This window comes from Dama dama, chromosome 13 (genome assembly GCF_033118175.1).
Source record: "Dama dama isolate Ldn47 chromosome 13, ASM3311817v1, whole genome shotgun sequence".
NCBI lineage: Eukaryota > Metazoa > Chordata > Mammalia > Artiodactyla > Cervidae > Dama > Dama dama.
Window position 1 is genome coordinate 56,937,850 of NC_083693.1, and position 25,928 is coordinate 56,963,777.

Here is a 25,928-nt window from a genome sequence, read left to right on the forward strand (position 1 = left end):
ATGTCTTCTTTGAAGAAATGTCTGTTTAGGTCTTCCACTCATTTTTGATTGAGTTGTTTGCTTTTTTGATATTGACCTGTATGAGCTGTTTGTATATTTTGGAAATCAATCCCTTGTCCATAGCATCATTTGCAAATATTTTCTCCCATTTCATAGGATGTCTTTTTGTTTTGTTTATGGTTTCTTTCGCTGTGCAAAGATTTTTAGTTTAATTAGGTCCGATTTATTTTTGGTTTTGTTTTCTTTACTCTAGGAGACAGATTCCCCAAAATATTGCTGTGATTTATATAAAAAAGTGTTCTACCGTTGTTTTCCTCTAGGAGTTTTATAGTATCCAGTCTTGCAGTTAGGTCTCTAAATTTTTTGTGTATGGTATTAGAGAATGTTCTAATTGCATTCTTTTACATGTTGCTGTCTAGTTTTTCCTGTACCACTTATTGAAGAAACTATCTTTTCTATATTGTATATCCTTATCTACTTTGTTGTAGATTAATTGACCATAAGTGTGTGGGCCTATTTCTGGGCTCTCTAGACTACTCCATTGATCCATGTATCTATTTTTGTTCCAGTGTCATACTGTTCTCATGATTGTAGCTTTGTAGTGTAAGCTGAAGTCAGGGAGTATGATTCCTCCAGATCTGTTCTTCTTTCTCAAGATTGCTTTGGCTTCTAATGTAAATCCTAAGGCTTGCGTTTGAGTCATGTAAAAATAATACCTCAGAAATGTAATTAAATATGAAAATAATATAGGAAGTTTTTGGTTTTTTACATATATTTATTTCAAGTGTATTATCAGATAACATTTTAAAAAGAATCAATCTAGGCACACATAAATTTTGGGAAATCAATTGTTGAATAAGTCTTTTTTCCTCTTATGCCATTAAACATCATTGTAGATCACTATTTGAATCCTGTATTTACAATGGTCCAATTATATTCAGACTCCTGAATTGATTGTTAATTTTAAATTTTAATGTCCACATGTGATATTATTAAATTACAGGTATCTGTTTGCTCACTGGGGACTTTCTTCTTTTAAACAATGCTAACTAAGTGTCAGCATGAAAATGATATGTTACATTCATAACTCAAAGAGCGAAGTTAGATATTGAATAATTCAGTTAGGACTATTCTTTAATATTGTTTTTCAGGACTGCAATGATAGTTATCTATCTTTGTCTTAAAAAGTAACTGAGAAATAAATTCCACAACTTACTTGACTACTATACCTCAGGCTAGGACTAGTTAGAACCTTTTTTAAAAAAAAAATCCTGTTTGATTAGTTCATTGAATCAAGTGATCAGTTTAAACTATATTTGAAGATTGAATTGATGGCTGTGTGACATGGCAAGCACATAAATATATGGTGCAACATTACAAGTATGGAAAATTATAACACATATATTTCAAATTAAATTTTTTTCTTAATTTTGGAGAAGGGTAATCCTTTTTAAGGGCTTCCCAGATGGCTCAGTTGTAATCTGCTTGCCAGTGCATGTCGGGTTCACTTTCTGGGTTCGGAAGAGCCCCTGAAGAAGGAAATGGCAACCTGCTCCAATAGTCTTGCCTGGAATATCCCATGGACAGAGAAGCCTGGCAGGCTACATTCCATGGGATCACAAAAGTTGGACACAACTTAATGACTAAACATCAACGACAACAATCCTCTTTAAAATGAATTTTCTTGAGATATGCATATAGATATATATGTGTGTGTGTGTGTGTGTGTGTGTGTGTGTGTATATCTTCATATATACAGGGCCATGAGCCAAAGGATGCAGATGGCCTCCAGAAGGCAGAACAAGCAAGGATATGAATTCTCCTCTAGACCTCCAGAAGGAACACAGCCCTGCCAAAGCCTTGGTTTTAGGATTTCTGATTTCTAGAAATATATTTGTGTTGTTTAAGCTATTAAGTGTGTGTTAATTTATTATATCTGCGTTAGGAACTAATACAGACTATAAATTTGTTTCAATGAATTCTTTCCATAATGAAGTATCACAATGCCCACAAAGATTCAAAGGATGACCTGCCTAGAAAAAAATAGGAAGCCTACAACAAAGTAAACATTATTAAAAACCCTAAACATTTCTCTCTATTTGCAGATATGGACTCTGAAATAGAGTTCCCTATGGGAATTCATGAAGAAGCTCATTTCAAAACTCTATCTTCTGAAAATAGTGATGAAAAATTAAAAACGTCACTAGACACTGAAAGGCCTACTCAGGTGGAAATGGACACATCTATGGAAAATACCCTGTCAAACAGTCAGATCCTTTTAACTGATAACTCTTTATCTCCTCAAAATTACATTGTTAAAAAAGGTAAGAAACAAGTTATTTGTTCTCTAATGCAGCAATTAAGGAAGAAATTAAACTCAAAATTTGTATCTTATCAAGTATTAACATTTTAATTTATAAATTGACAGAAGATGCTTCTTGGTGTCAGCTTCTGGAATATTTATTTCAAATTGATGTTTATGATTTCCTGAATTCTGCATTTTCACCAATTGTAATTCTTATAGAAAGGGTAAGTTGAAATTTTAGATATTTTTCAATACTTTTATGTGTGTGCTAAGTTGAGTCAGTTGTGTCTGACTCTTTGTGAGGCTATAAATTGCAGCCTGCCAGGTTCTTCTGCCTATGGGATGATGTAGGCAAGAATATTGGAGTGGGTTGCCATTTTCTTCTTCAGGGGATCTACCCGACCAAGGGATTGAACCTGAATTTCTATGTCTTTTGCATTGGCAGGTGGGTTCTTTATCACTAGCGCCACCCAATAATTTTACCTATTTTACTAAATATAGGAGTAACTGAAAATTATGTTTGAGTGAATCCTCCATATGTAAATATTATTGATGCATAACATTTCTCTTTGCGTAAAACCTTACATGAAGCTTTTCCCTTACATGAATATTTGCATGGATGTTCTTAAAGATGTTTTAAAAAACCTTTCCTTAAGCTTTGTTGATCTTGAGCATTAGGGTTTTTTCCTTCTCTCTTTTTTTAAATCAGAAGAAATCATACTAAGATTTAACTCAGAAATAATATGAACTGAAACTTAATCTTAAGCAAATTACTAATATTTGAATAACAGCTGTGACCTCAAAATGATGTAATGTGAGAATCTTGCAAAAACAACTAGTACTTCAAAATTTAACCAAGTCATAACTAAAATTCTAAAGTTTGTCTGCTTTTTCATTTATTGTAACTTCTATTAAATTCTATCTCATTTATTGTAAATGAAATATTACAAAAGCACCTAGCCGTAGTATTTGGCACATAAGGTCTTTTGCAAGTGTTTGTTCCTTTTCTCATTTACTACTATTATATAAATAATTGAGGAAGCACTTGTATCTTCTCATTTACATTTTAAGATGAAACTTAACAGTGGTTGCCTTCAAGGAGTTCATTCCCGTTGGACACAGGAGAAAAAGCAATAACTGTACTATGTGCTGTAATGGCCACAGGATGCTACTGCTACACAGGAGGAGCTGCCTGGTAGACTGATTGGGAATGGTAGGTAGAGAGAGTGGGAAGGAGGAGCCTGGGAAAATGTCCCAGAAGAGATCTTACTTGAGCTGATGTTGAAGAAAGAGTAGCAGTTAGCCAGGCAAGAAAGGATGAACATTCTAGGCTGAGAGTGCATTTTTAGAAAGCACAGAAGTGGGAGAGATTCTGGCATTTCTAAGCAATTCAGTCTGATTGAATTTATAAGCAATAAATTTATAAGCAATTTATTAGTAATTCAGTCTGATTGAATATAAAGTGAGACTAAAGTTGAATATTGGGATTAAAGAGAAAGGTTAGCTTTGCATTTGTGATAGGAAGTTGAACTCTATCTTTTCAATAATGGGGCACTATTTTTTAAATTTATTTTTAATTGGAAGATAATTGCTTTAAGTAAAGTGAAAAAGTTTCATGTATGAAGTCTGTCAACCCACACTGTCAATATTAATAAGAATTGAATGAAGACCAGAGGAAGGGAGACCAATCAAGAAGTTATCACTTGAGTTCAGGAAATAAATCGTGAAGGTCTAAATTAGGGTTTATAAACTCAAATGAAATGAGTGCAGCACAGGTAAAGGAGAGAACTGTAGCCAACTATAGAGTGTACGCCTTCTCCAAAGGATATAGGTCCTTCAGTCTGATTTTTTTTTTCGAGATTTTCTGATACTTCGAGAAAAATTGGAAATCTAGATTTTTGTGTGTGTGAAATCTCCCATTTTTAAAAAAGAACCTGCTTTTTAAAAATAATATTTAAAAATGTTTATTGATTTATGGCTGTGTTGGGTCTTTGTCGCTGCACAGGCTTTCTCTAGCTTCAGTGAGTGGGGGCTGCTCTAGCTGTGGTGCAAGGGCTTCTCACTGCAGCGGCTCCTGTTACGGAGCACAGGCTCCGGTGCGAGGGCTCCGGCGGTCACAGTCCACGGGCGCAGCAGCTGTGGCTTGAGGGCCCGAGAGCATGGGCTCAGTAGTTGTTGCACTTGGGTTTAGTTGCTCTGCGGTATACGGGATCTTCTCTGACCGGGGATTGGACCTGTGTCTCCTGCATTGGCAGGTGGATTCTTTTTTATTTATTTATTTATTTTTAGTTGAAGGATAATTGCTTTACAGTATTGTGTTGGTTTCTGCCAAACATCAACAAGAATTGGCAATAGGTATACATATGTCCCCTCCTTCTTGAACCTCCCTTCCACCTCCCTCCCCATCCCACCCCTCTAGGTTGTTACAGAGTCCTGGTTTGAGTTCCCTGAGTCAGACAGCAAATTACTATTAGCGATCTATTTTATATGTGGTAATGTATGTTTCTATGTTACTCTCTCCATACCTCCCACCCTCTCCTTCCTTCCCTGCCCTGTGTCCATAAATCTGTTCTTTATGTCTGTGTCTCCATTGCTGTCCTGCAAATAATTTTATCAGCACTATCTTTCTAGATTCCTTATATATGTGTTAGTATACGCTATTGGCTTTTCTTTTTCTGATTTACTTCACTCTGTGTAATAGGCTCTAGGTTCATCTATCTTATTAGAACTGACTCAGATGTGCTCCTTTTTATGGTTGAGTAATATTCTATTGTATATATGTACCATGGCTTCTTTATTTGTTCATATGTTGCTGGACATCTAGGTTGCTTCCATGTCCTAGCTATTGTAAATAGTACTGCAGTGAACATTGGGGAACATGTGTCTTTTTCAATTTTGGTTTCCTCAGTGTATATGCCTAGTAGTGGGATTGCTGGGTCATATGGTGGTTTTGGAGAAGGGAATGGCAACCCACTCCAGTACTCTTGCCTGGGAAATCCCACGGACAGAGGAGCCTGGCGGGCTATAGTCCATAGGGTTGCAGAGTTGGACACAACTAAAGCAACTTAGAAAGCACACACATGGTGGTTTTATTCCCAGTTTTTTTTTTTTAAATCTCCACACTCTCTTCCATCATGACTGTATCAATTTATATTCCCACCAGCAACGTAAGAGGGTTCCGTTTGCTCCGCAGCTTCTCCAGCATTTGTTTGTAGACATTTTGATGACAGCCATTCTGACTGGTGTGAGGTGATATCTTATAGTTTTGATTTGCATTTCTCTAATATTGAGCAATGTTGAGCATCTTTTCATGTGTTTGTTAGCCATCTGTATGTCTTCTATGGGGAAATGTCTATTTAGGTCTTTTCCCACTTTTTTCTTTCCATTTATTTTTATTAGTTGGAGGTTTTTCCCACTTTTTGATTGAGTTGTTTTTCTGATATTGACTTATATGAGCTGCTTGTTTATTTTGGAAATGAATCCTTTGTCAGTTGTTTCATTTGCTATTATTTTCTCTCATTCTGAGGGGTGTCTTTTCACTTTGTTTATAGTTTCCTTTGCTGTGTAAAATTTTTAAGTTTAATTAGGTTCCACTTATTTATTTTTGTTTTTATTTCCACTACCCTAGGAGGTGGGTCATAGAGGATCTTGCTGTGATTTATGTCATAGAGTGTTCTGCCTATGTTTTCCTCTAAGAATTTTATAGTAGCTGGTCTTACATTTAGGTCTTTAATCCATTTTGAGTTTATCTTTGTGTATGGTGTTAGGGATGTGGGTTCAATCCCTTGGTCGGGAAGATCCCCTGGAGGAGGGCTCAGGCAACCCACTCCAGTATTCTTCCCTAGAATATCCCCATGGGCAGAGGAGCCTGGTGGGCTATAGTCCATGGGGTCTCAAAGAGTCGAACATGACTGAAGAGACTTAAGATGGTGCGAGGAAGTGTTCTACTTTCATTCTTTTACATGTAGCTGTCCAATTTTCTCAGCACCACTTACTGAAGAAGCTATCTTTGCCCCACTGTGTATTTTTGCCTCCTTTGTTAAAAATAAGGTATCCATAGGTGCATGGGTTTATCTCTGGGCTTTTTATATTATTCCATTGGTCTATATGTCTGTTTTTGTGCCAGTATCATACTGTCTTCTTGATGACTACAGCTTTGTAATATAGTCTGAAGTCAGGAAAGTTGTTTCCTCTAGCTACATTCTTCTTTCTCAAGATTGTTTTGGCTATTTGGGGTCTTTTGTGTTTCCATATGAATTGTGAGATTTTTTTGTTCTAGTTCTGTGAAAAATGGCAGGTGGATTCTTTACCCCTGAGCCACCAGGGAAGCTTGAAATCTCCCAATTTTTAACTGCTGGCAAATATTCAGATTAAAAAAAAAAATACCATGCAGGTCAGACAAAATGTTCTGTGGGTTGAGTTTGGGCTACTAGCCATATTTTTTAACCTCTGACCTAAGTATCTGATAATGGTTATTAAAATGATTGGAAGAACAAACTAGATAGACCTTTTGCAGATAGACTACTGGATTTAGTGATTGATTGAAAGTAGCAAGGAGAAAATGAAAAACAGGAAAATTTATGAGATTTCTAGCTAAGGTGACCAGGTGCCACTGACTGTAAGAGTATTTGTGAAAACTAGGCTTAATGACACATATTGTTTTGCTTTCAGAGGCTTCCTCCTCACTTTATTTGGTGGGTTCCAGAGAGTTGACATTACCTAGTAAATAAGCTCAGAGAAATGATTAATTTACTCAGTATGATTTGGTGTTGAAGATGTTGGTTAAAAACATTACTCAGAAATCTGCTCTAGCATAGGAGAGAATAAAAACTAATGATGATGTAGTTTCTAAAATAGTTGTAATAAAACTTTCAACTGCTTATTTAATTCTATTTATTAGTATGTCCTACTGACATAGCCCTTACTTGTCATCTCCCCATAAATTATATCAGTGAAGTTACTAAATTAAAAAATAATTTATTGCTACACCATATTAACCTTTCTATACAGTAAAGTGCTTATTTAATATAGGCTGTGCTAAGTATGCTTACTTTTGTGGACTCAGTAAATTTTGTCAAATACATTTTATATGAACATCTTGTTTGAGATTCTTTAGACATGAAAATATTGACTTTAAATGTATTAATTATCTTGTGACCCTGGAAAGTCACTTATTCTCTGGGGAAGTCTCAGTTTAAAACTCTAATATCAGAGCTTAGATGACAGGCTACTGGTCATAGACTGGCTTGAGCTTTGTGTAAAACATTATGAATCAGTTGCCTGCACTTAAAATGTGCATTAATAAAAAAAATCTGGATTTCTGCACTCTGTTGAAAAAGTAGAAGACTGTAATACATAGTCTCCCATTCTTCTACGGCAACAAGAAGTTCAAGCTGAATAGAGCTTGTACTGAGTAGACATGCATTTTTCATTTCCCTACACTTATTTCAACTGTTTGGCCTCTATATGGCTTTAAGTTCATAATGTTTGGACTAAATATTCTGAAGCGTTCCTGTCAGACCAGGAATTTCAACAATCTTAATGTGTCTAATAAGCACCAATAAATTTAGGTGAAAGGGTTTCCTTTTTTTCTTGCCTAAATTGTTTTTATTTGTTGATAAGTTCAGTTAGATTTTGTAAAAAAAAAAAAAAAAAGCTTAAGCAATAGGAATCAACACTACTTTTATCTACTTTATTTTATAATTGAAGAGGCTCTTTGAGTTCTAACATTTATGTATTCTTAACTAGAATGCTTCATTTATATATAGAATAAACAATGGAAATTACCCAACTCTTGTTCAACAGGTAGCTTCTGATTTAAATGTTTTGAGAACAAACTCTTACATCATTAGCGAATGAAGATGTGGCTCAGCATGTTTGACTTTCTTTTGAAAGACTAGATCTTATAGCCAGTGACACTGACTGTTTAATCAAAAGGGAGTAACTAGTATTTATAGTTTAGCAACAGGGCCCTTTATAAGGGAAATCAGTTTCTGGATTGTGGACAAAGTTGGTCTTGTATGGGTTCTTGTAGCGGTCACAAACACTGACTGCATGTGTTCTCCATTTCCTTTTAGGTAGGCCTATATAAGTGGCAAAATCCCATATCTACTTAAGGAAAACAAACTTTGAATGTAAATATGGTAAAAATCATATACTCTATATGAATATATGTTAAAACATTCAATTTTATTTTTATCAAAGTTACCTAATCCAGGATTTCTCTTTTCAATTGTAGATTTTAAGAGAGTAGTACTTGCATGATATTTAAAGACAAAAATTGACCAGGAGTTTTGTCCATGAAATTAGATTATGGGTTGGTAGTCACAACTCCACCTATAACACCCCTTTACCACACAAGTGTCAAAACAGGATCACAGTCATTGTAGAAACAGAAAAGTGCAGGATGTATTAGAACCTGAAATCTTTCTCAAAGATACGAGGTACTTACTAGAATTTTACTTACATATTAGGATATTTTAACATGAACTTTTTAAAAAATGGAATTGAAAGATCTAGAGGAAGAGGTAAGTTTCAATATGACTATTAAGTGTCTACAGAAATGAGGTTCGGATCTGGCATTGAGTTTAAGGTTTACTGTTTTTGCCATGGGAAATTTGTAGATTTTTAAAAAATGTCACTTATCCTCTTGTCCTTGATCTATGTTTTTAATATTTGTGGTGGTAATTATTGTTAAATTAGAAAAAAGCACAGACTGTCTCTGGGAGAGCAAAGGGACTTAAAAAAAATGTTTTAGGTTGTAAATAAGTCCTGAAAGCTGAAAGTAATTCTAGAGTTCTCTGAAAATGTTCAGATTTACTGAAGAATTTTCATCCAGTAATACAAGGTTTTGAGGCATACTTTGTTCTAAGATTCTTTTAAATTTTAAAGACAGAGTTTTAGTTTGGCTTCTGTTTGAATAAGCTATGCATATAGTTTAGTTTGAGTATATACTGTCCAACACATATAAAGGTTGTGTAATACCTTAAATATGGGGAATTATTAAGCAATTTCTGCTGTTTTTTGCTACCGATAGTTCCTGAAACTCCTTAGGCTGATGTGGCAAATGAGAGTTCCGAAAATCTAGGCGGCATTTTGGTTCCGAAAATCTTCCATCGTGAATTGGACCATTTTTGGATTCTTTATGGCACAATGCTTTTGTTGTTGCTGGAGCTAAACATTAGGGAAGTTTCCTAAGGAACTAACATATTGTTCAACTGCTGAGTTCTCTGAGGTGATTTGTTAAGGAAGACGTATCCGTTCCGTTCCTTTTCTTGTTGCTTCAACGAGGACTTCAGTTGGAAAATGCAGAGATGGGCTATAAAACCCATCTCTAAGAACAGAGCCATCCCCGGGTATTTTATTCAACAGATCTAAATATAGGGTCCTAAATTTAGAGGGCAAGGTGCTACTTTTAGCTCCCGTTTTCAGAGAACACGCGCTCAGCCGAGGTTCACACGGGTTTGATTTGGCGTCTGGGTAACTAGGAGCTCATGGAGTTTAAGAGTTTTGCGCAGCAAGTGCCCAGGTAACTCAGGTAAAAGTGAGTAAGCCCCTGGAACCCTCCGCTGGGCACCGAAGGCCCGATCGATGTTCTCTTGCGTGGGAGAGGTTAAACTTTGCCCAGATCACAGCTGACCCAAGACGCCTTCCTGTCCAAAGTCCGGACACGGTTGGCAGGACGCAGAGGCCCGGGCCTCGCAAGCCATTTTGTGACTGCAATGAAGACGGCGGTCGGTTTCCCTGGGCCGGCGAGCTCCCCCGGGGTACGACGCCATCAAGGCTTCTGTGGGGTGCGGACAGCAGGCTCTTGAAGCGCTGCGAGATGAAAGCATTGGGGGCTGGGCTTGGGCCAGGCGCCGGCAGTCGGGCAGAGGAGGCGCGTCGCGCTGACCCAGCCGGGCGACCCGAAGGGGCCTCCGGGAGAAGTCTAGCAGCCGCCAGTCCGGTGGTGGGGATTTCTGGGCCGTGGTCTTGACGTTCGGTGGGGATGTCTGGGGCCCGGGCTACAACTCAGGGCCGGAGGCCGAATCCTTCTCTCTCAGCCCTGAGCACCTCGATTTCCAAGGATGGCTAGCTTCTCTAGGTAGAGGGCCGGCCCCTTTAAGAGAGAAAGACAAGGACACGTCTACGAACCTCGCGCGAAGAAGGAAGGGAAATTAACAGAGTCCCCGCGACCCCGCCTCCCCGCCGCGGCCCGGCCGAAACCAAACCGCGGGGTAGGGCGGCAAGGAGAGTGTAGATCGCAGACTCGCGCGGGCGGGTTTGAACCTTCCCATCTTCGGTACGCAAAGCGTAACTTGGGGTGGGTGGCGAAGCTCCCCGGGTGGTCAGCATGGACGCTAGAGGCACGGCGGCGCCATTCATCTCCAGCACCCCCCTGTAGCCGGCTCCGCAGTGGTCTGCTCCGGTTGCCGGGTGCAGGTTTGGGTTCCGGACCGAACGCTGCGTGTTCTGTTCATTTGTTGTGGCTCGGCCAGGCCCTGGATACGGCTCCGATTGCCAGAGCAGCCTTGGCGCTATGGAGGGGCCCGGGAGTGCCCCTCAGCCGTACCTGGGGCTGCTCCTGGCAAAGCTTCGCTGGGTGAGTCCAGGAGCGATCAGGGTTACTTGGCCCAGGGGTCGCGGGTGCCTCCCGGGGAGGGAAGCTGCAGACTTTGGCTTTGGGGTCTGAGCCGCAGTGGTCGGAGGTCCTGAAGCCAGTTCTCACCTGCCGGCGGGGTGCGGCCTGTGTCCAGGGCAGTAGCCAGGTTCCTAGGGTGTTTGGGCGGCTTCTGATGTGGTGTAGGGGGACCTGGAGATCCGGAAGGTGAAGAGAGCATTTGCTTATGCTTAGCAGGACTTTAGAAAGGTGAGTTTCCTGATTTCTAAAATCAGTTAGCCTTTCGGTCACGTTATTTATTTTGATGACACGTGGTTTCCCAGACTGTGAGAAACTTGAGGACTGATCCTCTGAAATGAGTTCCTTTTAAGTGCTGAAACTTCGCGTTGCTTGAAAGGACATCTAAGCCTGGATAGGGAATTTGGATTCTAATTCTGCGGTTTCTTTTAAGAAAGAATGCTCTTTTGAGGTGCTTTACCATAAGTGAGATTGTTCGTTGCTTCTTTCTGTCTTGTTAATGTAAACGGTCTTGTTAACGTCAAGATCTGGAGATAATGAGCTCCCAGTGTTCACAATTTCTCTTTTGTTTTTTAAGGTTCAGTTTATAATCAGGTTGCAGGGATTTTTCTCAGTAACTTTACAAGTGTCTTTGTTGACATGTTTAGGGGCATTTATGTCACCGTATTTTTTTAAAAAAATATTTGCGTTAGAAATGTCAAAAGCCCCTTTAAATATTGGGGCAATTACAATTTTTGGTTTCTTATACGTAAATTAAAAAGTTCTATTGCCCTGGTATTCACTGGTGTGTCTCGTGTCTGTGTATGTGTAGATGTAAACACAGATGATAGTTACATGGAGCGTCTAGATAGACTAAGACAGGCTGGGCCACCGCTGTCCTACTGTCAGTTACGGGGGAGGAGACAGAAGGAGTAAGAGGTAGAAATGGATAAAGTGCTTACTGAAGCATACATACAAAGTGCTGAGGAAGTTGAGGGGTGGGAGAGAGGACATTTTCTTGAGTGATTATGAAAGCCTCTGCAGACTGAGTGAATAGCCTAAGCGAGCAATGAAAACAGCATGGTGTGTCCAGCCGACTAGAAGCCGTGTTACTGGAGTGTAAAGTGGGCTCAGGGAGCAATATGCAGTGATGCTTGTTGGAGACATAAGTAGGTTCCAAGTGATGGAGGTGCTGGAGAGCCTTCAAAGTATTTCAGTGGTTAGGCTTTTGGCTTAAATAGATGTTCCTGGTAGGAGGGTGTAGGTCAGATGTAAGAACAACCCAACTAGGAGCACAGTGTACGGGAGAGGTGACAGACTTGTCACAGAGGGATAGAGAAGAGGGTGTGCTCATGCTCAGTCGTGTCCGACTCTTTGTGACCCCATAGACTATAACCTGCCAGGTTCCTCTGTCCATGGGATTTCCCAGGTTAAGAATACTGGAGTGGGTTGCCATTTCCTTCTCCAGAGGATCTTCCCGACCCAGGGACTGAACCTGCATCTCCTGCACTGGTAGGTGGATTCTTTACCACTGAGCCACCTGGGAAGCAGCGAAGAGGGTACTGAATGGGAAATATTTAGTAGCGAAGTGCTGTAGTGGGTAGGAATTTATTGACTGGACACAAAGGATCAGAGAGAGAAAAGTAATGTAGAATGACTCCCAGGTTTCTGGTTATGGCAGCTTTTTCATTCAAAGAGATAGTATATGTAGAAAGGGAAGGATTTGTGGGATGAGAGATAATTTCAGGTTGCACATATTTCCTTCTTCACGAAAAACAACAATAATCAAAACTTAATTTTTGTGGGACTGTCAGTGGAGAGAGACATGGAGAAGGGTAACCAAGTTTTGGGTAAGTTGTTCTACTGTGTGAACAATATCTTTACCTGGATGATTTTTTTTTTTTTTTTGGCTAAATACACTATTCTCACAAAACTAGCCTGGGGCCTAGGATTGCACAGCACTGCTCTACTTTTTAATTTTTTAGATAAAAAAATAATTTATTGAGATAAAATCAGATAACATAAAATTTACCCATTTTTAATGCTGAATTCAGTGATTTTTTTTGGCGTATGTTCACTGCATTGTGCAACCATCACCACAATTTTGGAATACTTTTATCATTCTAAAAAGAAACCCTGTCCTTATTAGTAATCAGTCCCAATTCTTGCCTCACTTCATTCCTTCAGTTCAGTTCAGTTTACTCAGTTGTGTCCAACTCTTTGCAACTCAATGGACTGCAGCACGCCAGGCTTCCCTTCCATCACTACCTCCTGAAACTTGCTCAAACTCATGTCCATCAGGTCGGTGATGCCATCCAACCATCTAATCCTCTGTTGTCCCCTTCTCCTCTGGCCCTCAATCTTTCCCAGCATCAGGGTCTTTTCAAAAGAGTTAGCTCTTTGCATCAGGTGGCCAAAGTATTGGAGTTTCAGCTTCAACATCAGTCCCTCCAATGAACACCCAGGACTGATCTCCTTTAGGATGGACTGGTTGGATTCCTTGCAGTCCAAGGGACTCTCAAGAGCCTTCTCCAACATCATATTTCAAAAGCATCAATTCTTCAGTGCTCAGCTTTCTTTATAGTCCAACTCTCACATCCATACATAACTACTGGAAAAGCAAAAGCCTTGACTAGACAGACCTTTGTTGACAAAATAAGGTCTCTGTTTTTTAGTATGTGGTCTAGGTTGGTCATAACTTTCCTTCCAAGGAGTAAGCATCTTTTAATTTCATGGCTGCATTCACCATCTGCAGTGATTTTGGAGCCCCCAAAAATAAAGTCTGACACTGTTTCCACTGTTTCCCCATCTATTTGCCATGAAGTGATGGGACCAGATGCCATGATCTTAGTTTTCTGAATGTTGAGCTTTAAGCCAACTTCTTCACTCTTCTGTTTCACTTTTTTAGTTCTTCTTCGCTTTCTGCCAAAAGGGTGGTGTCATCTGCATATCTGAGGTTACTGATATTTCTCTCAGCAATCTTGATTCCAGCTTGTGCTTCTTCCAGCCCAGCATTTCTCATGATATACTCTGCATATAAGTTAAATAAGCAGGGTGACAATATATAGCCTTGACGTACTCCTTTACCTATTTGGAACCAGTCTGTTGTTCCATGTCCAGTTAACTGTTGCTTCCTGACCTGCCTACAGGTTTCTCAAAAGGCAGGTCAGGTGGCCTGGTATTCCCATCTCTCAGAATTTTCCACAGTTTATTGTGATCCACACAGTCAAAGACTTTGGCATAGTCAATAAAGCAGAAATAGATGTTTTTCTGGAGCTCTCTTGCTTTTTCGATGATCCAGTGGATGTTGGCAATTCGATCTCTGGTTCGTCTGCCTTTTCCAAAACCATCTTGAACATCTGGAAGTTCACAGTTCATGTATTGCTGAAGCCTAGCTTGGAGAATTTTGAGCATTACTTTACTAGCATGTGAGATGAGTGCAATTGTGTGGTAGTTTGAGCATGCTTTGGCATTGTATTTCTTTGGGATTGGAATGAAAACTGACCTTTTCCAGTCCTGTGGCCACTGATGAGTCTTTCAAATTTGCTGACATACTGAGTGCAGCACTTTCACAGCATCATCTTTCAGGATTTGAAATTAGCTCAACTGGGCTTCCATCACCTCCACAAGCTTTGTTCGTAGTGATGCTTCCTAAGGCCCACTTGACTTCACATTCCAGGATGTCTGGTTGTAGGTGAGTGTGAGTGATCACACCATCATGATTATCTGGTTAGTGAAGATCTTTTTTGTACAGTTCTTCTGTGTATTCTTGCCACCTCTTCCTAGTATCTTCTGCTTGTAGTTTTCTTTATGCATAGTAGTTTGTACCTCTTACCTGCCTTCCCTTATCTTGCCTTTTCCTGTCTCCCTCTCCCCACTAGTAACCACAGATTTGTTCTTTATAACCTTGAGTCACTTTCTGTTTTGTTGCATTCATTTGTTTTATTTCTTAGATCCCGCATATAGTGATAATTCCAGTGTCTGTCTTTCTTCGTCTCGCTGATTTCGCTAAGCTAATACCTTCCAGATTTACTCATATTGCAAATAGCAAAATTTTATCTTTTTTATATATGACTAACATTCCATTGTGTGTGTGTGTGTATACACTACACCTTCTTTTTGAATTTTTTAAAATTTTTATCTTGTATTGAGGTATAGCTGATTAACAGACAATATTATGAGAATTTCCAGGTGTACAGTGAGATAGGACATGGCCATACATATACATGTATCTGTTTCTTCCCAGTATTGTGTATCCAAATACTTCTTTTTCTCAGAAACAGAAATAATTTTAAAAAATTATCATTAGTTGTGTATAGTGATGTCACAGTTCTGTGAGCTGGTAGTGGGTAATGTAGGGAAAGGCAGAGGTAAAGATCAGGGTAAAGGGTGTTTTTTTGTATTTTGGAAAGGTATAAAATAAGGTTTATTTAATACAGCTTAATGAACTGTAGATAGCATATATGGATCAGAGTTATAAAAAAGATTTTAAAAAGGAGAGTAGATATTGAAGGGTGTTTTTCTAGATAGAAATGGCCTAAAAAGGAAAGATTTGCCAATAGAGGTTTTGGATTGAAGTCTGGAAAGTCTCAAACCTGATCAAACTTCAGGTTGTTCTTAAAAAAATGGATATTTTTCTCCTATTCCCCTACCTTTTACCTTTTTTTTACCCTGTTTATTTTTGATGGCCCTGGGTCTTCATTTCTTTGCGTTGGCTTTCTCTAGCTGCAGGGAGCAGGCGCTTCTCTTAAGTGTGCACAGGTTTCTCACTGGACGCCTCCCTTGTTGTGGAGGAGGACCTCTAGGTGCTCTGGCTCAGTAGTTATGGGACAATGAGGTTAGTTGCCCCGTGGCATGTAGAATCTTCCAGGACCAGGGATTGAACCCGGGACCCTGGCATTGGCAGACAGATTCCTAATCATTCAACCACTAGGGAAGTCCCCTCTTACCTTTTTATGTGATTGAATAATATGTGGGGCCTGGTAACAAAGAAAAAATAACCTCCTTGGATGACAGTGAAGACGAATTGACCCAGAGAAAGGTAAAATACAGAAGGAGCTGCAAAAGCCTTCCACTGTTTTGTGCTGAAGTCTTGCTAGGGAAAGAAGTAATGTGGAAAGGCCATGGTTACAGTATCATGGTCTTTGGAAGAGGAATAATAGAAACAGTTACCTGTATTGAGCACCTGTCCTCCATGTTCAAACAGCATTATTCCCATTACAGATCGAGAAGGTATGGTGAGGGATTCAGATTCTAAAGCCAAGGTTTCATCAGTAGTTTTTAAACTTTAATAAAACAGCAGATCTGTTTTTTTACCCCCTAGGTAAATCTTATATGGAAGCCAATATACACTATGGAAAAAACCTAAAATGATTGAATCAGGATAAGAGTATCTGATTCAGCTTCTTTCTTTGGCCTTCTCTTACTCTCACTTTCAGGCATCTCTGTAGAACTCTGGTTTAAAAATCATTACATTTCATCCTACTGTTTTCCTTCATCACTTGGTGATAGTGGTTAATAACAGGTCATTTTATAAAACAGGTTTTATACATGTAAACATGTAAAACAGGTGTTTACATGTAAATTTGTACTTATGTTTATGTCTTAGTCTGACAGGGCTGCTATAACAGAAATGCTGTAGACTGAGTGACTTAACAAACATTTTCATCATAGTTCTAGGGGCTGGGAAAGTGAAAGAAAGAAAGAAAGTGAAGTCGCTCAGTCGTCACCGACTCTTTGTGACCCCATGGACTGTAGCCTATCAGTCTCCTCCCTCCATGGGATTTTCCAGGCAAGAGTACTGGATTGGGTTGCCATTTCCTTCTCCAGGGAATCTTCCCAACTCAGGGATCGAACTGGGGTCTCCCACATTCCAGGCAGACGCTTTAACCTCTGAGCCAGGAGCACCATGATAAAGGTGCTGCAGGTCTGGTGTGTGGTGATCAAAACTTTTTAACAAGTTAATTTTCTTTGTCTTGAAGGCTGTGGCAGCATTGCCTGAAGATATGAGACAATCCAACTTGTATGGTTTTCCATGGGAGTTGGTGATATGTGCAACTATTGTTGGATTTTTTGCTGTTCTCTTGTTTTTGTGGAGAAGTTTTCGGTCGGTAAGTAACCTATGCTAGGTATACTAAGAGAATGTTCGTTCAGTCTTCACGTTGAATAGGTAATATGAGAAACGTATCTTTTGTTTTAAGGAAACAGGTTGTCGTTTTGTGGGCTACTCATGTTAATGTGTAGAAACTCAATATAGATTTTAAGAAATTTTTTTTTTCTTTCATTTTTTGGCCACACCATGCAGCATGCAGGATCTTAGTTCCCTGACCAGGGATAGAACCTATGCCCCACTGCAGTGGAAGCATGGAGTCTTAACCACTGGACTGCCAGGGAAATCTCTAGAGGAATTTTTTAAAGTGCTGAAATTAAAAAAAATTTCTTTACACGAGTATTCCATACTAACACTAAAACCCTGCCTTTATTTCTTATTTATTATTTGGGTGGTGTTTGTTTTTAATAGTCTACTAAATATCTGTGAATATATGACCCACCTGGAATCAAAGACATTGACCGTCACTTATGTTTAGATGCTCCTCCTCATTTCATCCCCCTGCCTCCCTGAAGTAGAGGTAATCCTGTTCAAGATCCTGTGTTGATATTCCAGTGCCTCAAAAAAAATTAATTTTTGTCATATGTATTAAATACATATATCCTTCAGAAGTATAGTAATTTTGCTTAGTTGCATGCCAAATATCAAGTTTTGGAACTTGTTTACTCCATCCTATATTGCTAAGATTCATCCATATTTTTGGCTCATTTTGATTTAATATTACATCATGAGAATATATTACAGTTAATTTATATTTTTTATGGTCTTGGGCCTTTGAGTTTACAGGTTTTTTCTATTACAAATCATGCTGCTGTGTAAATTCTTATACTTGTCTCCTGTTGTGTGTTTGTAAGTTTCTCTTGGGAATATACTGGGTCTGAGATTTACTTGGTTTAGTGCATGCTGGAGGTTCTACTTTTAAAAGGTAATGCTAGATTCTTTTCCAGTTGTCTGTACCAGTTTATCCTCCCAACAGCAATATATAAGAGGTCCTAGAGATCCATTTGATCTCTGTCCTCTCCAACAGTTATTATTGTTGAAATTCTTTATTTTTGCCACTTGAACGATATCTTATCGTTCTGATGTACTCTTTGATCACTAAGGAGATTAGAAACTTAATTTACTGGCCATATGTATTTGTTCTTCAGGGAAATATTTTGTTTATTATGTCTTATGCCCCTTTTGAGTAGTTTGTTCTTTTCCTTTTTATTTGTAGGAATTTCTTATGTTTTCTTTAAAAATTTTTTTTAATTGGAGTTTGATTGCTTTACACTGTTGTGTTGGTTTCTGCTGTATATCAAAGTGAATCAGCTATAAGTATACATATGTCTCCTCCCTCTTGAGCCTTCCTCCCATCCCCTCCTTATGTAATCTTGATGATATCCTTGTTGATTATGTCTATTACAGATGTCCCAGTATGAAACATCTTTTCATTGTTCTTAAGATGTTTTCTGATGAGTAGAATTTCTTAATTAAAATAATTTCCATTTAGTACAGAAGTGCTTGATTCATTTTGAGTTAATTTGCTGGTTGGTGTAGGGTAGCAAGTCTGTAATTCCCCATCCTCCTCACCCTACCCCCCAAATAACCTTTTTCCCAGCTTTGTTTATTGAATAGTCTTTCTTTTTCCCATTTGTCTGCCATGCTACGCATGAGAGTGCCACGTGGACGTAGACCTTTTCTGTGCTCTTTTTTTCTATTCAACTGAGTATTATTGAAAACAAATACATATGTATCATTCCATATTCATCCATTATTAGGTCAGTCTTGCTAACTGACTAATTTATAGTGTTCATGTATCACATATTCTTGCTCTTTTTTGTTGTTTCCTTCATCTATTAAGAATAGACAAGTTGGCTGAATTCTACTCTCATGATGGATTTATCAGTTACTTTCTATAGTTTTTTCAATTCTTTATTTACATATTTTGAGAATATTGTGTTAGGTGGATATATGTTTAGAATTGCTATATATCTTCTTGGTGGGTTAACTGTTTAATCAATATTTAGTGACCCTCTATAACTCTACTGATGCTTTTGTCTTAGAAGTTTCTTATCTGATGTTAATACAGCTAGACCAGTTTTCTTTTTGGTAATATTTATTGTGTCTTTTTTCCATCCTTATGTTTTCCAGTCTTTCTGTGGTCTTTTACTTAATGTATGTACTCTATGAATTTCTCTTTTTATTTTATTGGAGCATAGTTGATTTACTGTGTTGTGTTAGTTTCAGGCATACAGCAAAGTGATTCAGTTCTGTATGAACTTTTTTTATATTTAATCCGAAAATCTCTGTGTTTTCACTGAGTTTACTGTATCTACATATACTCTGATTATTGATTACCAATGTATTTGGACCACTTTCTCCTAGCATACTTTATTAATTTGTTCCACTTTTTATATATTTCTTTTCAGTTCTTTCTACATTCATAAAGTAGATTTTCCTAGTGAAAAGACAAGAACCTTATTTAGTGTACTCTCACATCCCTTGGTCTCTTTCACTTTCCAAACTACTTTCATATTGGTGTAATCTAGAATTTTAGTTCTAAAAATATTTCTCTTTTCTTTTTTACGTTCTTCTCCACCCCTTCTCCATCCCTGAAGACAACAATAAATATTACCAAGATATTTGATCACCAGTAATTGACATATCTCTTGTAGGGTCTTCTGGATTTAATTCTTCTCATATTTGGATACTGCTTTCTATATTGTGTTTAATATTGGTCTTTGTATGGCAAATCTTTTGTATGCTTGAGGATGTTTGAATTCAGTCCTTACGCTGGAACAGCAGTTTGTCTGATTTAAGCATTCTGGGTCTAAAGTTTCATCCTGCTAATGTTTTAAAATCCTTTACTTCCTTGTCTTTTTATATCTAATGTTACTTATTGAAAGGTCTCTTGTCAGTTTGGTTCTTATTCATTTGTAAGTGATCTGTTCTCTGTAGAGGCTTTTAATTTGATATCCTTATTTCAATATATTTTGTTTAGGCTTGATTGTTTTCTTATTTCTTCTTTGAATTATCTTAAATATTTAAATATGAAATCTTTTATATTTTTTAAATCTGAGAAGTTTTTTCTGCATTTTACTTTTTTTTTTTCCTCTTTGGGACTGTTGCTGTTTAAGATGTTGGCTTTTCTCACTTCCCTATCTCTTTAACGATTTTTTTCATTTTTTTTTTAATGGTTTACTGTTACTTTTTTTTTTAATTTAAAGAAAAAATTTATTGAAGATCTGAAAAACAATTTCTAAAAGATTAGCTTTTCCAGAAAACTGTAGCTATACAATGCATTGCGTCTGTCATGTTAAAATCTGCATTAGACACAAATACAAAAACCATGAAACAAGCCACCTTTCTTCAGCAATCTGAGCAACGATAAAATGCCTAAGGAACAACTTGGATGGATGACTCACAAAGGATGGGCTCTTTACTTTAAGCACCATAAAAAAATGGGGAGCACAAATAGATGAATGTCTTCAGTTATATACACTGAGTTGGTCCTTTGGCACTAGGAATCAGAGCATTCTGTCATATGGCATTAACACATATTATAAAAGTGCGTTGTGTCAAAGGAATAGAAACCACCAGTATTCAAAAGCAGCTTTGTCAACTAAGCAATTAAACACTCTACAGTATGTCTCTCTTTTGTCCATCACTGTATACTCTGGCAGCAACTTTGAAATGAAAAAAAGGAAAGGAAAAAGGAGCTGTTTTGTTTTCTCTGTTTAAAATCAAACAGAAAACAAACATCAATTTTGTTATACATGAACATTTCCAAAGTACATTGTTTGTACAAGAGAAGGACTAAGAAACAAAAAGCTGTTTATAGAGATCGAATGTGGGTGGGTGCACACACCTCACATGGCTTTCCGATGATACTCAGAGGGAGCCACTTCATAATTGCTGGCACTAAACAAAATTGCAGAGTTCTTTGCCAGGTATTTTAGGAAATCATGAAGATTATTCAGTAACAAAGCAAGGCTCTTCTTATCCAGAGGTGTATAGGCCAACATTGCTCCAATTCTTACAAAACAGTCTCAGGAGATATGGTGGCCCGTACACCTGGGACATGGGTGCATCAGGGTGGTCTGCAAGGATCTCAGCGTACTGCGGCCTCTCAAATTTTAGAGCAGTTGAGTGCCCAGCACCACACTGAAGTACTCCTATATCCCAGCCCCAACCTCATTGACTGCATACTCTATATTATCTGTGTTTCCTCAAGATTTCTTGTAATTTGCATAATCCTCTAGAATGGAATACACATTTTTCTTGGCAGGAAGATAAAAGAGCTGTTTTTGCTATGTAATTAAGTCCCAGTCATCAACAAGCCATGGTTTCAGTTCTTCAGGAATCTTTAACTTCAACTCTGCTCATGAATGTTGCCTCATTTTCAACAGTAGGATCTACTCTAGCCCTTTTCTTGCAAGGAGACTGAGGGGTCTCACTGGTGCTGCCACCATCTCTGTTTCCAGGTGTCTTTGTTCTTTTTTGTTTCACTGGAGTGTTTCTCTGCCGCAGCCCAGCAGTCTTCTTTCCAGGGGCAGCCCCTCGCATCTTCCCCTCTGCATACTGCTTCTGATTGGCTTTTTGAAGTTCTCCTCGTTTCTGCAGATTGACATCCACGTACTTGAGTACCCTGCTTTCTGGAACCCATTCATCCCAATTTTTATTCCAACCACTGTAATGTATAAAGTATTTCACTTGTTTATCCTTTATGGCAACTTTTACACGCTTTGCTTCATAAAGAAGAGGCCCATGGAAGCACAGCACTCTCTCACCCTCCTGGAATTTAGGCTTCGGGTCCTGCTTCGGCACCATTTGGAAGAGACTGGCCGCTGCCGCCTCCTCCTCCTGTTACTTTTTGAGATAGTTTCTGAATCTGTTTCAGTTCACTAGTTGTTCCTCATCTAACTAATTATACTGTACCTTGACTTTTAAATCTTGTTTCATTTAATTTTATTCCTGTATATCTTCTGTAGATTATCTAAGTCCCCATTGTTTTTTAGTCCTAAGCCTGACCCACTTACAAACTGAAATTTTTCCTTCATTGTTTGAAAGAGAGGTTAAAGAAGAAAAAAGTTTTTTTTACTTTAAAGTCAGCAGATCCATGGCCCCATGGTAACAATTTTCAAATTTTGTTGTTTTAGATATTAGTACTAGAGGAGATGATAGTAGGGGCTTCTTTAAGTAGTTTGTTTTGGGGTCAAATATGTTTGAGGAGCAGTGGGCTAAATGAAATGAAACGGGTATCTTTAAGGTAGAGTTATTTCATAGCCTTTATTATGCTAATAAGTAATGTGTATCTTCAATGGGGGGACTTTAATATGCAGTATTATTTTCTCAATGGAAATAGACCACTTTTTGGCTAGCTTACATTTATACTAAAGGTAGTAAGAAACATTTAGGTTGTCAGTAGCAGTTAAATAAGTAATATTTGCCTGAATGTATGTTTGTTTTAATGTAATTTTTCTTAAAAATTTGTTTCAGGTTAGAAGCCGGCTTTATGTGGGTAAGTTCTTTTTTCTATTTTAGATCACATCTTTGTTGTTTGTAATTGAATACACTTAAAAACATGATAACATTAACTCTTTTTTAGGGAGAGAGAAAAAGCTTGCTGTAGAACTTTCTACACTAATTGAAGAAAAATGTAAACTGCTTGAAAAATTTAGCATTGTTCAAAAGGAGGTAAGAAATTTTTGAAAATGTTGACATTCATGTTAGGATCCTCTAGGATCCTTACTTTTCAGAGCAGGTATTTCTGTATAAGTTTAAGATTATTAATGCTTTGGTTGCAAAGTATGAGAGTTCAGTTGCTTTCATATCACCAATCTAAATTGTAACCATTGTGGTCGATGCATAGAGATGTCTCATTGTGATTTCATTTTTCGTTTCCCTGACCAATGAGGTTGAGCACCCTTTGATGTTTTATTGGCCATTTGGATATAACCTTTTTGTTTCATGTTGCCTAGTTAATTTTTTTCACATTTTTAAAATGTGAAGAAGTACAGTTATCTTTTTCCTTTTGATATATAGATTTTTCCTATATTTTGGATACAAGTCCTTTGTCAGATACATGTATTACAAATATCTTCTTCTACTCTGTGGTTTGCCTTTATATTTCAAGTGGTATCTTGGTAAGCAGAAGTTCTTATTTATACCAGTCTAATTTGTCAGTCTTTTCTTTATGATGACTGCTGTCTGTTTCCTACTTAAATTTTTTTTTTGTCTACTCAAGAACATGAAGATATTCATCTGTGTTATCTTTTAGAAACTTTTATCTTTTTTACTTTTCTTATTTAGTCTTTTTATTAGTTTGATGGGACTGTCATAACACAATACCACAGACTGGATGACTTACGTAGAAATGACATTTTTCATGGTTTTGGAGGTTGGAAGTCCAGGATCAAGGTGATGACTGGTTTGGTTTGTTCTGAGGCCTGTCACTTTGACATAACCGGTCAACCTCTTAGTCACTTCTCACATTGTCTTTTCTCTGTGCAGGTGCGTGTTTCTGACGTTTCTCTGTGTCCAAATTTCCTTCTCTTATAAGGGTACCAGTCAGATTGGATTAGAGCCTATCTTAATCCAAGGGGCTCATCTTAACTTAATGCCCTTTAAGAGGCCTGTCTCCAAATACAGTCACATTTTGAGGTATTGGAGCTTCAACAAACAAATATTGAGGGGAAACTCAGTTCAGGCCCAAATTAATCAGTCTTTAATCCATCTAGAATTGACTCTGTGATGTGTGATTTGGTGGTTAGTATTTCACATTTTTCATATGGCTGTTGAATTTACCAGTACCGTTTATTAAAAGGCCATCTTTTCCCTTTGTTATATAGTGTTGTTGTTAAGCCTTGTTAAATCTTGTGACTGTATATCTGAGTCTGTTTCTATAATATTTTCTGTTCTGTTGGTATATTATATATATATATATATATATATGTATATATTTTTGCACCAGTACCATGCTTTTTAAAATCTACCTAGCACGTCTTGGCCTCTGACAGTGTAAATCTCCAGACTTGTTTTTCAAGATTTTGTCTTTTCATATAAATTTTCAGTCACTTCATCAGTTTACACATGCACATAGCCTGCTAGGAATTTGGGATTACACTGAATATATAGATTAATTTGGAGAGAATTTACATTTTTACAATGTTGAGTATCTATCGATGGACCATGATATATCCCTCTAGTTATGTCTTTTTTAAATTCTCAGTATTGTTTATACACTCTTGTGTTGAGGTCTTGCACATCTTTTCTTAGATTTATTCCCTGGTATCTGAGGATTTTGAAACTATTATAGTATTTTTTTTAACAGCTCTGTTGGGATGTAACTCACATACTGTACTGTTCACCCATTTAAATTATACAAATGATTCTTTGTATAATTAGTATATTTTAGTATACTTTTAGTATTCTTAAGTATATTTAGTATACTTTTGGTATATTTACCACAAAATGTTTTTGAACATACTTTTTACACCTTAAAGGAGCCCTGCACGTCTTAGCTGTCACCCTTCACCCAATCTCCCCTATTCCCAAGCCCTAGACAGCTTACCTACTTTCTATTTCTATAAACTTGCCTACTCTGGATTCCATTTCACATAAATGGAATGATATAACATGTGCTTCATTGTGACTAGCTTTTTAAACCTAGCTTAATGTTTTCAAGACTCATCCATGCTGTAGCAAATACCAATACTATATATATATATCTTTTTTTGCCAAATAATATTCCTTACTACAACTGACATATTCATTTTTCAATTGATGGTCATTTGGGTTATTGTACTTTTTGGCTGTTATAAGTGATGCTGCTATGGACATTCTTGTACAAATTTTCGTGTGAATATATGGTTTAAATTATTTTGGGTATATACCTAGGAGTAGAATTGTTGGATCTATATTTAACTTTTTGAAGAACTGCCATATTGTGTTTCACAGTGGCTGTGCCAGTTTATATTTCCACATTTTCTCCACATCTTTTCCAACACTTGTTATTATGTCTTTTGGTTATAGCCATCCTAATGGATGTGAAGTGTTGGCTCAATGAGGTGTTTGTTTTTTTAAATTTTATTGATGTATAGTTGATTTATAGTGTTGTTCAGTGAGGTTTTAATGTACATTTCCCTCATAGCTAGTGATTTGAACACTAGCTATGTGTTTTTTTTTTTTTTACGGGGTTTTCTTTTTTTAATCAGTCTAAAAAATCTTTTTATTTAATTAGACTATTTAGTTCATTTGCGTTTAATATAATTTCTAATTTATTAGGGGTCAAATCTACCATCTTAACTATTTTCTATTTCACCCATCTGTTCCACATGCCTTTTTCTCTTCTGTTTTTTTACTTTTGGGTTGAAAAGTTTTTTTACTAATTCAATATTTTCTACATCAGTGGGTTTGTTAGTTATGGATTTTTTTTTTAATGGTTACCTTCAAGATTATAGCATATATTTTTAATTTATTGAGTTCTAATATAAATTTGTGCTATTATAATACTGCTTAATTGATAGTACAAAGATCTTAGAATGTTTTAATTTCATTTGCCCCCTTTCATGTATATGCCATTGCATTATATTTTGCCTTTATATTTATATAAACCCCCAAATAATTTTATTATTGAGACAGTAAAGATTCATTTGGATTAATCCACACATTTATTCTTTCCATTACTCTTCATTCTTCCTTTCCTTTCCAGCTTCCATCTGGGGTGATTTTTCTAAAGAATAGAAGGAGCTCCTGTTCTTTTTTTTCTATAATATACTGTTGATAACTCTTAGTTTTTGTCTGATCATGTCTTTTTTTCTCTGTTTTGTATAATGTTCTTTATAGAAGTCTGAGTTGGCAGTTATTTTCTTTAAGCACTTTGGGGACACCTCATTTTACTACTTTTTTCTTGGCATGTTGTTTGTGGGTCA

General features: G+C 37.3%; 1 protein-coding gene and 1 pseudogene across 12 annotated transcripts in view; one reads left to right on the forward strand and one right to left on the reverse strand.

Moving 5' to 3' along the window:
* MIA2 (MIA SH3 domain ER export factor 2) overlaps window positions 1-25,928 on the forward strand; it is an 88,701-nt gene that overhangs the window by 16,594 nt on the left and 46,179 nt on the right. For 5 of the 12 annotated variants that reach the window (XM_061159205.1, XM_061159203.1, XM_061159204.1 and 2 more), the window contains 5 exons: window positions 2,106-2,324; window positions 2,429-2,529; window positions 16,886-17,014; window positions 22,495-22,516; window positions 22,604-22,692. In XM_061159205.1, the coding sequence (XP_061015188.1) occupies window positions 2,106-2,324; window positions 2,429-2,529; window positions 16,886-17,014; window positions 22,495-22,516; window positions 22,604-22,692 (560 nt within the window). Of the gene's footprint in view, window positions 1-2,105; window positions 2,325-2,428; window positions 2,530-3,499; window positions 3,519-8,697; window positions 8,833-9,970; window positions 10,072-10,351; window positions 10,590-10,642; window positions 10,890-12,348; window positions 12,417-16,885; window positions 17,015-22,494; window positions 22,517-22,603; window positions 22,693-25,928 lie in introns of those variants that run through there. The other 7 variants (XM_061159212.1, XM_061159211.1, XM_061159209.1 and 4 more) reach the window with 7 other exon arrangements.
* LOC133068454 (mortality factor 4-like protein 1) lies at window positions 19,877-21,833 on the reverse strand (annotated as a pseudogene).